Source organism: Strongylocentrotus purpuratus, unplaced genomic scaffold (assembly GCF_000002235.5).
Source record: "Strongylocentrotus purpuratus isolate Spur 01 unplaced genomic scaffold, Spur_5.0 spur5_scaffold_8, whole genome shotgun sequence".
NCBI lineage: Eukaryota > Metazoa > Echinodermata > Echinoidea > Camarodonta > Strongylocentrotidae > Strongylocentrotus > Strongylocentrotus purpuratus.
The window spans coordinates 25,421,916-25,436,139 of record NW_022145614.1 but is presented as its reverse complement, the minus strand read 5'-3'; the positions used below and the strand labels follow the sequence as shown (position 1 = coordinate 25,436,139).

The following is a 14,224-nucleotide window of genomic DNA, read 5'->3' as shown; positions in this document are numbered from 1 at the left end:
TTACGATGTATTATTACCCAAATATCGGATGCAATTTTTAACCAAAACACCATGTTTCTCGAGACAGCACGCATCTACACCCAAAGTGAACATGGCGTACACGATAATGTCAGTCTCCGGAAAGTGTAGTTGTTGATATAGGATGATCTTGTCTCAGTTTTGTTTTGAGAAACTTTTTGACCCTTTCATTTGATATGGGTCACATAATTTTCAAACCATTACCAAGTTTACCCAGCGAACTCTCAAATCAACAGTGCTTTTGTCAATTTTTTATTTACTTATACACACCCACGCGATAAACCATTATCCATAACGTGCAAACACGCCATTCTTTACGACAGTCGAATGCATTATTGATGCATTCGCGGAATAAAGCTGAATAAATTAAATAGTTTCATTTCTAAATTAAAACCAACGGTTGTTCCGCTTGCTCTAGATTTTGATACTTAAAAACGAATAAGTCACAATGCAGCTCAAACAATAACATTACATTTCTTTATTCAGACCACTTGATTGGAAACCTCTGGTCTGATGCACTTTATGCCCTCGTCACCGAAAAATCAAAATACTTTTTGATCAATACTTGCTACATTTACATGTGGCACTGACAGGGTTAATCAAAATCGCGTCTTGATGCTTAATAACAAAAATATGTCCTTCACGAAAGTCCTTCGGTGTTCAACGATGAATCCATTCTCAGACGTGAACAGAATGTGTGTGTCATTCGCACAGATCGTTGACCGTGGTCGATAAATCGATAAGTAGAAATGGTAATCCAATTCTTCCAGACACTGATATGAATGGATGAAACTTCGGAAAACCGATAAGTGCGAATTGCGATACAAAGCGTGAGGTGGATTGACACGGCAGCATGGCATGGGTCCAAATGTAAACTCATGTAAATAGCGTGTTGAAGTTATCGTTTAGGGTAATTATAAAATGATAAAATAAGGCATTTATTCGGTCAAATAATCCTCATTCAGACGAAGCTTCATATGTAAGGTTTGATATAATGGTTCAATACCATCAAAGCTGAAAACACCATTTGTACAGAAATCACACTGAATGGAAATATCCGCATTTAAAGATCATGAAGATGTACGGGGAAGATTATGGTATTATTATAACACTGAAATGTTTATTTTTATTCCTTAGGAAATGTCCAACGTCAAAAACTGACTTCAAAGCATTTGGATACATTTTAAATTCAATTCAAATTCATAAGAGGAGCCTACATTCCTACTACTGTCATGAATGGCAAATGACCTCTGTTCTTCTTTCTCTCTTTCTTTAATTTTGTATATGTCTCTCTTCTGCTCTTTAGTTAGTTCCCTTCCTCCTTACAATATTCTACTTTACTCGTCTCCACATCCATTGATGGTGTTTTTTAATCATAATGACAGTCACTTCATCAGCTAAGTAATTACTTCAGACAAATACTATTTCCCTTGCACCCGATATATAAAATGACCTCTTATCCTCTCCGAATGCTTAATGATGTCTTATAGGTTAAAGAATTTTTGGCAGAGGCTTCGTCATTATTTTCATGAAGAAAAAAACCCACTACCTCATCAATTTTGACAATGACCTTTTTAAGAGGTGAGGTCTGGAACGAGATTTGACAAAAACTCTTTATTTTCATTTTATTTACATAATCTGTCTATCGGGTTTTTTGTTGGTATTCTCTGCTTACCGAATTATAGGATTGGTATACGGGCAAACTGAGGCATTACTAATAATGGTGTCGTGAAAAGGGTCCGCATTGTATACCTTTTACAATAGAGTAGGGGCCTTTAAAGGAATTTGCATTTTATGAGAGAAGAGACCATACATCTTGAAAAGATTTGGTCTTCTCCGACTTGAATGCGTGTAGAAATTGCGACTTAATGGGTGTAATAAGGTGAAGGGTTCACTACTTTATAATCTCCCTTTCAAAGACGGCTTTTGAAATAGATTTGTGAAGAGTGACTTTCTTTGCAGTGATTATTAAGGTAGAGATCTACTTCAGAAATGGTACAAAATAAGGTAGCAGTGTCTGACAGTACATTATGGGTATAGACGATATTATTCTATATTCGGGAGCTTTTTTTGTATAAAGCCTTAAGATCAAATTATTCTGGAAACATTGAATGCAACAGGTGTCTGTATATTGTGATGTGGGATGTTTCATACTCATGAGAATATCATTTCAAATATTATATTTCCAAAGATTGAAAGGTATGCAATAACCTCGTCATTTAGGGAAATACAACGAAAATAAAGACTTGTTAATGCAAATCAATCAACTTGAATCAGGTAATGATAATTGTCAAAGCATTTAGAGAAATTCAATAACAAACCCAAAGGGAATATCAACTACACCAAAAATAACAATCATTCAGTGGTAAACAAATAATTGATAAAAGTGTAAGCCGACTGAAAAGAAAAGAAAAAAAAAATAGATATGATAATGATAATACACCCGAGGCAATGGATCGCGGTAAGGGAACAACTCATGCAAAAATCTTCTTCCATTCTGTAAAAAATATGTTGCTTATGCGGAACAGAGTAAAGAGAATCGATGTTATCATCCAGATATTTCAAGGCTTCATTGATCTTTCAAAAGAGCATTCTTAATGGCGAATAAAGTATTTTGCTCATGGCCTCCTTACATGTTACCTCTGACCGTTTTTGTGACACATTCTCTTCCGAGGTCACAGCTACAGGATGAGATTAATGTCTATGAATGGTTCAATGTACCCATAGAGTGGCACGCTGTAAAGGACTGGATTTAGGGTAAAGTGAGGTAATGGATGAGGGGGTGGGTTCACAATGGCGTTGATTTTTAAAGTTGAAAAGTGCAACCGTATGAACTATATGTAAGTGGGTGGACCGGAGTCAACAGGTTTGTGGAGTAGTAATACCCCTTTGGTGTATATAGGGAAGGGTGAAAACGATATGTGGGATGGGCGTGGCTCAGACGCAAGGTAAATGCTGCTGACGCCGTTCCTGTAATATTAATGTAGTACCTCGAAAAGCGGCGGGCTAACCCGGCGCCAGGGCAAGCTCGGCATCAGGGGTTGATTTAGGTTTAAAGAGGTCGAGTGCTAGCTACACAACGGACCACTAGTAAACCCGATATCTCATACTTTGTAGATGTGCGCATCTGCAAAGTTTCAACGTTAACTCCATAATATACAAGCCTGGTAGTCTAATAGTTTACACATTTCTATCAAATAATCTTTAAAATTGATGTTCGTACTCATTGCAAAACTTCATGCACATGTTTGTGAACGATTCGGTTCTCTTGGCTAACCCTGCCTCGATTTTCGGCAGAGTCCTAGTTGTTCCAATGGTGCCGGGTTAGTCAGGATCAGTAATAACATTTAAGGATTGCGTCCTTAACGACTCGGAAAGTCCTCCGAATGTATTCAATGTCCTGACTAGATTTAGATCTCTAAATAAGTATATCCTTGATTGGGATAACCACTGCATGCAGTTTTCAATGGCATTGTATGCTAGTTGAGCTAAATATCATGCCCCATTTCGCTATTGTCGATCATCCTTGGCTGCTAGCCACTGTACGTGCAGTTTTCCATGCAATTATACTGCTATAGTTGAGCTAAAATGACCCCCATTTTGCTATTGATTTCGATTACCTGTGTCTTTGATAAGGATTCCTTCAATAAGATCCCAAATAGCTCGTTTGTAAAGTGTGAGTTCACATCTCTGTGTCAATTTTTTTATATTTTTTTTTATAGTCTTTATCCTGTATTTTTAAAATTGGGGGGGGGGGGGCTTTTAAGTTAACGGGTTCTGTCTAGTCTTGTCATGCGTAATTCACCGTTGACTAACCATAGTTTCTCTAGGACTAAATAATTGCAATCTAGGTCGTTCCAACCTAAAACATAACTCGATTTGTTTTAAAAATAGACCAAGAACCTTTTCTTGGTGTCTATCCCTTTAGTGCACTCACAATATCAAACTACAATATAAGGAGTTTCATTCTTCACTGCACAATTTTTCGGCTCTATATAAGTCCAACTCTCTGAAGTCTTTAAATGTGACTCTCTGACAAAAAGAATAGACAATTCGATTGAATTCGAGAATTAAATCCTGTTTAATCCTCAAGCAAGCAGTAATCTTAATCGAATAGGTTCAACGAGGACTTGCAACCATTTTCTATATTTCTGCCTCAGTGAAGTCACTTTGGAATGTGGATACCCATATAAAATAAGGAGTTTGAGGTCTATGAGTGAGATTGCTCCCTCATTTTTGCAATATCATTGGAAATATTATATCATAAATCTCATAAAATATTTGTTAGAGGGTTCATTCTTCATTCTTCGCTTTTGTAGTACCGATCATCTCTTTACGTGTTAGATTCTTTAACAAGAATACGTCTTTACTTGTTTTAGTGAAGGTACAGGCCTAAATCGTACAGCTAACTAAAATGGTGTTAAATTGAATAAAAGTTCCGTGATAAATCCTTCCGTGACGATACAATGTGTACACACATGGCTTGCTATTGTTAAGCCTTATGCATCATAATTCATTATCAGCGTGCATATTCACAGGAATGCCATTCGATGATTCTTTAGCGAACCACACATTGTAGCCAGTCGACCGTAACACAGAAATGGACTTGCCCACCGCAATTGGAAATTGAATAAATACCAAAATAATGATTTGTTATTTCGTTGTTGCTGTTGTATAAGAATGCAATCAGCTATTCCGGAATAGGATAGTGATTAAACGGAGGCAGTTACTATTTACACATTGGAAATTGATTCCTTGAAACTTGTTATACAAAACTTATAATGGCATACACATACAACCAAATACACATCCAGATATCTTTTGAATGTCACTTTCGACTTTAATTCGTTGATAACATTTTGCTATATATATAACAAGAAGAGTTTGATGAATGTGCCGATATATTGCGTTATGAGAGTACATGATTCATAATTCTATACCATTGTAATAAATAAATATCAAAGCTATAGTGCTGACGTTCTTGCAAATGTTTTGAATGATTGTGGACGTTCACGGTTCGCTCTTATCTACAATCATTCATCACGGTCACTGGACCAGTTATACCTCGCATTGTTTGGTACTACAGGTATTACTATATGTATTTCATCCGTGTTCAGATCAGAGAGAGGGAGAGAGATGTGGGTTTTTTTATATTTCATGGCTCGGGGAGCGATAGAGGAGGACCACATACCGAACCGGCCCAGGGCCTATCCCACGCTCCCGTCTCATCCCCCGTCCATTGTTCTCCACACACCCCAGGAGAGCAGACACAACAATACAGAGCCCCATAAACGAGGAGAGAGAATTTGAGGAAAGAATGGGGGTAAACAGGGTGATTACGGAGGAAGAGAGAGAGAGAGAGAGATGGAGAAACGGAGGCATGATATGTTTCGATTTCAAGGAAATGGAGAAAGAGAATGAGAAAACGATAATTAGTGAGAAAATGGCGACGAGGCAGCCAGAGTTAGGGATAGAAACCGAGAGAAAGAGATGAGAGCGACCGTGTTAATCATTATGTACCAATAACTCTAAACATGAACTCACATACACGCACACACGCATTTACCATGGGAAAACAAGATCAGAAGAAAAAGAGGGAGAAGAGAAAGAGGGAGCTGAGAAGGAATTGAATACAAAATCACTGAATACCTATTGAAATCATTCTTAACATGCATTTAAATGGCATTAAACTTCCACGTTTAAGCCCAGCGTGTTTGTGGCATCGTCAGCAATACATAAAATGGTCGATCCGAATGACTTGGCGCAGATTTGCGCAGCAGCGCATGAAAAACATATTAGGAATGAAAAATGCAAACAATTCGGAATAATGTATTTTGATTTGTATCTCTCTCTCTCTCTCTCCCTCTCTCTTTCTCTCTCTTTCTCTAGGTCTCTCTCTATCTCTCTCTCCCTCCCTCTCTGTCGATTTCTGTTTGTTCCCACCTCATCCATACCGTATGGTTACAAAGATGATTAATTATCATGGTGCGAATTGAATCAATCATGGGGATCGCTTGATATGCAGTTGTTTGTCATTATTTGCACTATTTTCTCTCTTCCCTCTTATAAATTGCTTTAGGCCGTATCAGCGCTTTGTGAGAAATTGAAAGAGAGGACAGGCGAAGCTAGAAGTTAATATTTTGTGGCTCAAAGTGGACTGAAATGCAGTTCATAAGTTCCCACCGGGGATGTGACAATATGCAACTTGTTTGCTTCACATGCTTATACCTCTTAGAACATGCAGAATAAGAGAGAGAGAGAGGAGAAAGAAATGTAAGACATAACACACATGGACTCATAGAAAAGGCAACAAAACAACATACAGTTAAGTACCAAAATAAATTTCTTCTCACAAAAGAGACGATTAATTTATCCGTCCTATGAGGTTTGATGGTGTAGGACGTGGGTGTGCACGAGAAACGGCGTTGTGTTTGGTTCTTGGGAGGTGTAATTATGTTACGGTATGATTAGACGTTTGGAAAATAGGAAGAAAAATTCGTTTGATGTGATGAGAAAACGAGCATTTAAAAAAAAAATAGAGACCGAGATTCTATTCCAGATGATACAAGATAGAAACACACGCACACCTACGCACACAAATACATTATACACATCTAAACTGAGAATGAGAGAAAGAGATTTAAAGAGATTAAAGTTTGATACCTCTAAGGCTGTTCTAAATTGTTTGATGAAACCTTGACAGAATCTGATTGAAATTGTTTTGATGAATATGATTTCCTTGACCAAGTATCCCCCTCTTTCAGATTTGAAAATAGATGTGGGTAACTTCAACTACACCGAGACGGGACTAGACGAATGTCGAACAATGGCCAGTATAGTCACAAAGATGATCTCAGATAGTAAGTATATTATATCCCTCTTAGGTCAAATGGCCACCTTCCAATAAGAAGTTTAATCAGATATCATTCATACCGAATCGGTATAGATCACATCAACTATCATATCTCCCAAAATAGGCCTACCATAATGTCACAAATCAATACAACACAAAGACAGCACTAAGGTTGATTATCTTTTGACAACGTAATATTGGGTTGTCAACATTAACACCATCATCATCACCACTAAAACTAGTGACGCATTTACAGTGGGCATAACCCGCTGAAACCCAATTGATATACCTTGAGTACACTACACAAAACTTTGCCTTACCAATTATGTAATTATGTCAAAGTTACTAGCCTAGACATTTTTAGCATCTTGAATGTGTTTCTTTTTTCCAGCTTAGTACCACACCAAAGAGGTTTACTTTCCCCCTAAATGACAAATTGATTAATCCACATAGTCCTCATCTTCCATTTAATCATTCAAACCACTGCCAACCACTTCTTCCTGACCCGTGCTGAGGCACTGTCGTCATTTATCTGCGCAATGATACCACATTTCAACGTTGCATAAACTTACGTATCCTATTTTTAAATGATTAACAAAGGAATAGACGGGAATAATGACCCCATGCAGGGTGCCCTTTTGTTTCTTTCGCACTTTACCCAAAACAAGCTGGTATAATTCGAAACCCCCCGCAACTCATAAGTGCGTACTTTAGTTCATAACGCACGTGCGCCTTCGAAATACTTGTAGTACCAACTCAAAGTTCGGAAGATATCACACCCGACTAAAAGAAATCCAATAAACATCGCAATGGTGGACAGGAGAAGGTCGTGAGAAGAGGAACACGTGCCTCGAGAATTTCCAGCCATATTGATCGTGTGTCATGTTCTTTTATTCCATGGTGCTAGAAATAGCTAACCCATTATGATTTGAGTGAAAAATTGAAGAAAAAAATCCGTGCGCCAAATTGATACTGCATGGATTCCCAGGCCATGTTATCGATCAGTACGGTGATTTTGTAATTGTTTTCTCAACGGACAATCTCAGTATTGTGTATCCAAAATGGTTATATTCTACTTTACATTGAATTTAATTTGAAAACCATGTTAAAAATGAACAAAGGTAGATTAACTCTGCACTCATCAATCATTCTGTACGTATTAATTGACTTAAGCTTTTAATTCCTGAAATAAACAAGAAAAACACGATTTTAGCAATTGCTAACATTGATTTCTTGTTGTCGCAGGCAGCGTTGCTAGCGAGGTTCAAAATTGCTAAAATTCAGAAGAAAAAAATAAGAGAAATAGCCATGAGAGATATGCTGAGCAACGCTTACGTTAGTAAAAAAAATAAAGATGACAAGTTCAGAATGGAATCTAACGACAAAATAAAAAGCCAACGTTCAGAAACAGTACGCGTAGATTATGCCTATACGCTGGTATTGGGCTAAACACCATATACTCGTTAAAGATGAACGGTGGACAAATAAGTACTCTTTCTTACACGAAAATAGAAAGAGAAAGAAAGTGATAATGATACTCCAAAGATGGGCGTGGCAAGGCGTGGTCAGACGTACGCCACACTCGCGCCACTGGTAGTAGCGCTTCGTCACGTGCACACAGCTGGGGGTTTCCCAGCGCAACGCGGCGCCACCCCAACACATGTGGCCAGTATAGCACGGTCACACAGAATCCACGAGAGTCCATGCTTGCCCCGTGTACTGTAAACAGTCTCGTCTCGAGTTATTATCTATCCAGCATCGCTGATATTGTTTTAACGATGAGATGAATGCGCGGTTTTTCGAAATCAGGAGAGGGGAAGAAGAAAAAAATCCAAATTTTCACACGAGCGTCAGATTACCAGGGGTAAAGAGATAACGTTAATCTAAATATCAAGTTTGATGATGGGAAAGAGCAAGATGGTGAGGGTTATGAAGGCACAGCTTGTTTCATGATAGAATTATGCATTGCTTTCCCAATAAAGCAAACTACAAACACAAAGCCCTATTGCCATATACGCTGGGCGCAAGGCAGACATAATTTAGATTTATAACAAATATAAAAACACTTTTTTTTAATATGATGCAGTTCCTGAGTAAAGTAAACTCATAATACACAATTGTCAAAAAGAGCTGAATTAACTTGTTTACATATATTTTTTTTTATTACAAAGGAAGACGAAAATTCTTATGCATGCAATCTAAACTGTTCGACTATCAGAATCTCAATTTCTATCAGATTTTATTATGCACATTTGATTGATTCGTTCGTTTTCTCACAAGTTCTTTTCTTTCCCCACTTTTATTGCAGATCATCTGTTCATGAAACCGGATTACGTGACGAAGAAATACGAACCAGGAACATAGTAAGTATTCAAAAATCTCATCAATTCATGATTCACAGTAAAAAGAAGAAAAATGAAAATAACTAGGCAAACACTCTTCTCGATTTCACGCATGTCCGATTTAGTAATAAATCATTCTAGACATTGAATTGATTTGAAAAGGGTATGTTACAAAGATTCAGAGAATCAATATGTATTGGATTAGGTCTTAGTTTAAGCTTGCAATTTATAAGTATTGTTGTCGTGATATTTTCTATATGTAGTCTTGGGTTGTAACTAGTCGAATATTTTTGTTAAGTCACGGTAAATTGTGATAATAACGTAAAAACTGACCTAATTCAAAACAAGAAAGACACTCAATTACCAGCAACTCAATCTTTACGACTATGGACTTAACGAATATGCTTAATGTAAAAATATCCCTTCACACAATTTGCAGACTACATCTTTCTCTCTTATAACAAGTGCCCGCATATTTATTTTTTTTCTTCAAAATCTTTATAGGACATGTAAAGTAGTATGCATGTTCTCTATTTCAGTTGTATTGGTATACAAACGTTTTAGCTGGCAGACATTTTATCGACGGCGCCAGTGTTGATACTGAGTAAAATTTCTAACGTGATGTTTAGCTAACGACATAAGTAAATACAATCCAAAGACTGTATGCATATCTGTAGCAAAAGGCTGACTTTGTTTTGAAAGTCTTTGACAGTGTTATAATGACTCATATTGGTGAATCTCTTCAAGATAAATGTTTACTTATGATTTTCGGAGAAAGTCATTCATGGTTTCTTTTGCTCTCTTCCTTTCGCTGTTTAAATCGCTTGGTTTCTTGTTCCTAGTATTTTTCTTGTTGACATATAAACTCACCCTTGAAAGTGTGTAGTATTCCTCATGTTTTTCCACTTTCTATGGAGTCAATTGTTTTTATAGTGCATAACAAGTAATACAAAAATATATATAGAAGTTAAGTTGAGATAAATGCCGCGTCTGCAATACTCTGCAATAATATATCTAGGCTGCAACCACTGCTTTACGCACATGTATTTGAACGAGTCGAGTTTAAATAAATTCATATAATCAATTTTATATAGTTCATGGACAAATCCTGACTATACTTGCTTCTCATTTTGGGAGTCCATGAACTATGACATTTACAAAACAAATATAACAACCATAGATAAATGTAACAGTATACAATATCGATATTTGTGGGAATACTATGACTATAGTTAATAGTTTTACACCTATCGAATCTGGAATAATGAGGTGTTAGAATTTTAACGATAGGTAACAGCTGCAAATTTTCTGGCCCAACAGTTTTGGTTTAATCATTTATTTTTTCCTAATTCAACGGAAAAATAAAAACCTGTCGCTTAGGTTCCTGATTACTATATTTTAGCAATTATTCCATTGGATATCAAATGGATGTTTGTTTTTACTACCGCCATCCATAGCTACAGAGGAGATGACATTAAAAACAATTTAAACAAAAAACACTTTTCGTGGTTTCCCAAGTGGAAAAGTAAGTCTGAAAACGTCTACCGTATTACATCCAGAGGAAAGATGACGGGATAAAAAGAAACAAGTAACTTCATCCTGCATGTCCTAAGCAATATGAGCACACTTACAACACAAAGCACCATCCTTCGAGCTCGCTACTTATGTATCTAATACGTATTTAATTTCTACTTAAGCATTCACTTAAACGGTGTCAAGCTCTCATCTTAGAGTGAGTTTAGGTAAATAGTGGAGTGTACTTCAACCCGGCTTTCCCATGGCAAATATTGGTTCATCCAGCTATATTTACATCGGGATTTGTTTCCCTTTATGCCAACACATGTTCGCTCGGCTCTCTTTCAGATTCGTTCAATATATCGTATCCCCCTTCTCTGTTTCTATTTCATTCGCATTATAAATCCTTCTCTCTCTTTGTCTCTCTATCTCTGTTTATGTCTTTCTACCCGTCTGTATTTCCTTTTCTCCCCCGATCCCTCTCTCACAATCTACTCCTCCCCCCCCCTCTCTCTCTCTCTCTCTCTCTCTCTCTCTCTCTCTTATTATCTTAGTATCCTGAGCATATAATGTGATAACAAGCAATGTGCTTTTAGAATGATAGCAAACAAAGCTGCCACCAAGTTCTTTTGAAGCATGGAAAATGTGCATAACTACATTTCATAAATGAAAGTAAACATAAACAAAAACGAAAACAAAAAGTTCTCCCTATTGCTCCTGAAACCTAACGTGAACAAATATGTTGCATGGGAGGTGGAATGGGATCTCGTTCTATCATCAGAGCGCCTTAATGACATGAAATGTAAGTTTTGTAGGATCGAATTCTACAAAATAAGGCATTAAAAATCGAAGTGCTACATGTAGATTGTTGAATGGAACTGCAAATACCAGAAATTGTCTTATCAACACCTTGAAATGAAGGAATTGTGAATTTTACTTTACCGTTTTTATGATTTTGTTTCTTTGCAGCGACAAGACAGATTCTATACCAGACGATACGGCAGTGAAAGCCCGTGGTCTCCCGTGGCAAGCATCGGATAGAGACGTCTTTCGTTTCTTCAAGGGACTCAACATTGCTAGGTTAGCCTCTCCCCGTCTCATATCTCTAGGGAATTTCCTACTTTTGATGAAACGTCATTAGTTACTATAGATGTTTTGTCAAGTTACATACACATACTTTCAGAACTTTTTCATTTATTTTCATTGATGATCCTTCGCTATTTCAGTTTACTAAGCCTATGCCTTGTATATTATAAACTAAATTGGATTGAAATGTATCTCAACATATTTCATATTAAACTGCATATCTCAGCATGTGTCCTTTTTGTAAAAAGTTAATGTTTTATAATGATTAAACGACATATTAACATCATTATTATGAAAAATCATGGTCGCAATGTGGAAAATTTCAGTGCAACTAAGCTTAAGCATGCATTCTACACTTCGTTCAGTCAGCACATACGAGGGCCAAAATTCTGTCCTGTAAGAAACAGAGAAGCTACTGAATCTAGTATTTATTTGAAATGATTGATATTTTGTTGTTTGGACAATAACCCATCAATAAGGAAATAATTAGGTCTGGATACTTTGGAAAACTTTGCGTTTTTATATCAAAACAAAATCATATCCGACGGGTTAATGTAGCGTGATTTAGTATTATAAATCATTAAAGTGAAACAATTATGGCGGACACACTGTTGTTTAATATAAGTTGATTTCTCTTTCTCTGGAAACAACTTCACACAGCTCTTCCGGATACATACACTGATCACTCCTAAATAATTCTTGGTAAAATGTTATGTTATTGCTTCATCTCTCAGGGGTGGCGTTGCTCTGTGTCTGAACACACACGGTCGTAGGAACGGTGAGGTTATGGTCCACTTTGAAAGCTCAGAACAGAGAGACATGGCACTACAGAGGCATAAACACAACCTCGGCAAGAGATACGTAGAGGTAATTATCATTGTTTTAATTTTCAATTAGTATGAAGGCGAAGAAATCAAGTAAACAATTGTTAGTGAGCTATAGGGGACCTACGGCTTTAAGTCCTATTCGAAGGAATGACTATACGTAATTTAGAAAAAAATGACAAATAGTGAGGGCCATTGCCAAATCCACTGTCACAATGTCTCCTAAAAGCATCGGATAATATGTTAGAATTTGGCCCTAAAAGTGTTTGAAGGGATAAGGAAAGGGAATTTGTAACTTACAATATTATAATTCAATTGTTTTAAATTTAACTGACTTGTTTTGCTAAAGCCAGGGTAATAGTAATAGAGCACCAGGAGTGGCAATGTGCCAGACATGAGCGCTATACAAGACTCCACTATTTAGTAGAAGTATCTTTGTTTAGAGAGGGGGTTCAGACCTTGCCCCGTTTAATTACGAGGCCTTTTCAAGTAATAGCTCATATTTGGATTATTTTTTTGCAGGTATTCAAAGCAACTGGAGATGAGTTTATCCGGGTAGCTGCTGGTATGTTTCCATTTCTTCTTCTTCTTTTTCCTTTCTCCTTAACTGATGACCTCCGACCACCTTTATTGTTCCGCCCTCATTTTGTTCAGTTCATGTTCCTCAAAGGACTTCTATATTGAAATCTGTTTTCCAGTTAGGGATTTCACCCCATGCATGGGTAAAGATAATCTAGTAAATTAATGTATTAAAAAGTAGACCCACACGATACGTTCTATTTTTACAAATTATTTCTGACAGATATATAAATTATCGAAAATATATACTAGTAGTGTTATTACTGTACAGGATGATGCTACTTTAATACACTCTGGTAAGAACGTTTTACGAAATAAAGAAAAAACGTGTAAATTTTGATAAATCTGTAGCCTACGCATATTGCAGACGAACGAAGTTAATTTCATGGCGATGTTTCGGTGTTTATTAAAATTAAGTGGAGCACTAACGGATTCATTCATATATTTCACAGGAACATCGAAAGAGGCTACACTGTTTTTAGCTAGGGATGAAGGCCATATCATCGTGCGCATGCGGGGTCTCCCGTTCACAGCCTCAGAGAAAGATGTGGTATGTACACCCCTCAAATATATATTTTTGTTTAATAGGAAGCGATCACAGTAATAAAGATATATCAGTAATTTAAACTTATAATGTACAATATCCAAAGTGTTAGGAAAGGGAATACGATTTTGCCCTAATGTTATTTATTATCTCAGCTTACTGAAGGAGGATGAAGGAAAGGAAAGAGAGAAAGAGAGAGAGAGAGAGGGAGATATAGATAGAGAAAGATAGAGATTACATAACCGATGTGCACGTGTAAAGCTCTGCTTCTTTTGGAGTATCAATTCACACAGCCATTCCAGAATGTTTAAACTAAGGAAGTGACAGCGACACAACGATATCTTGTGCCTGGTTCCGGAGTCAGCTCCTCTGACCAAACGCTGACCGAAATAGCGATAAATTATATTTAGTGACGTATTATGCAATAGCCGTGTGTACACTAATTTAAACAAAAGAAGACTAG

At 36.9% G+C, this 14,224-nt stretch overlaps 1 protein-coding gene across 2 annotated transcripts in view; it reads left to right on the top strand.

Annotated features, from left to right (window-relative positions):
• LOC588026 (epithelial splicing regulatory protein 2) overlaps positions 1–14,224 on the top strand; it is a 43,353-nt gene that overhangs the window by 18,985 nt on the left and 10,144 nt on the right. For both annotated transcript variants that reach the window (XR_972664.2, XM_787727.5), the window contains exons 4-9: positions 6,783–6,878; positions 9,180–9,234; positions 11,698–11,808; positions 12,549–12,681; positions 13,161–13,203; positions 13,670–13,767. Coding sequence is in view for 1 of the 2 variants with exons in the window: in XM_787727.5 (XP_792820.1) it covers positions 6,783–6,878; positions 9,180–9,234; positions 11,698–11,808; positions 12,549–12,681; positions 13,161–13,203; positions 13,670–13,767 (536 nt within the window). In the remaining variant the exon portion in view is untranslated. The remainder of the gene's footprint in view (positions 1–6,782; positions 6,879–9,179; positions 9,235–11,697; positions 11,809–12,548; positions 12,682–13,160; positions 13,204–13,669; positions 13,768–14,224) is intronic.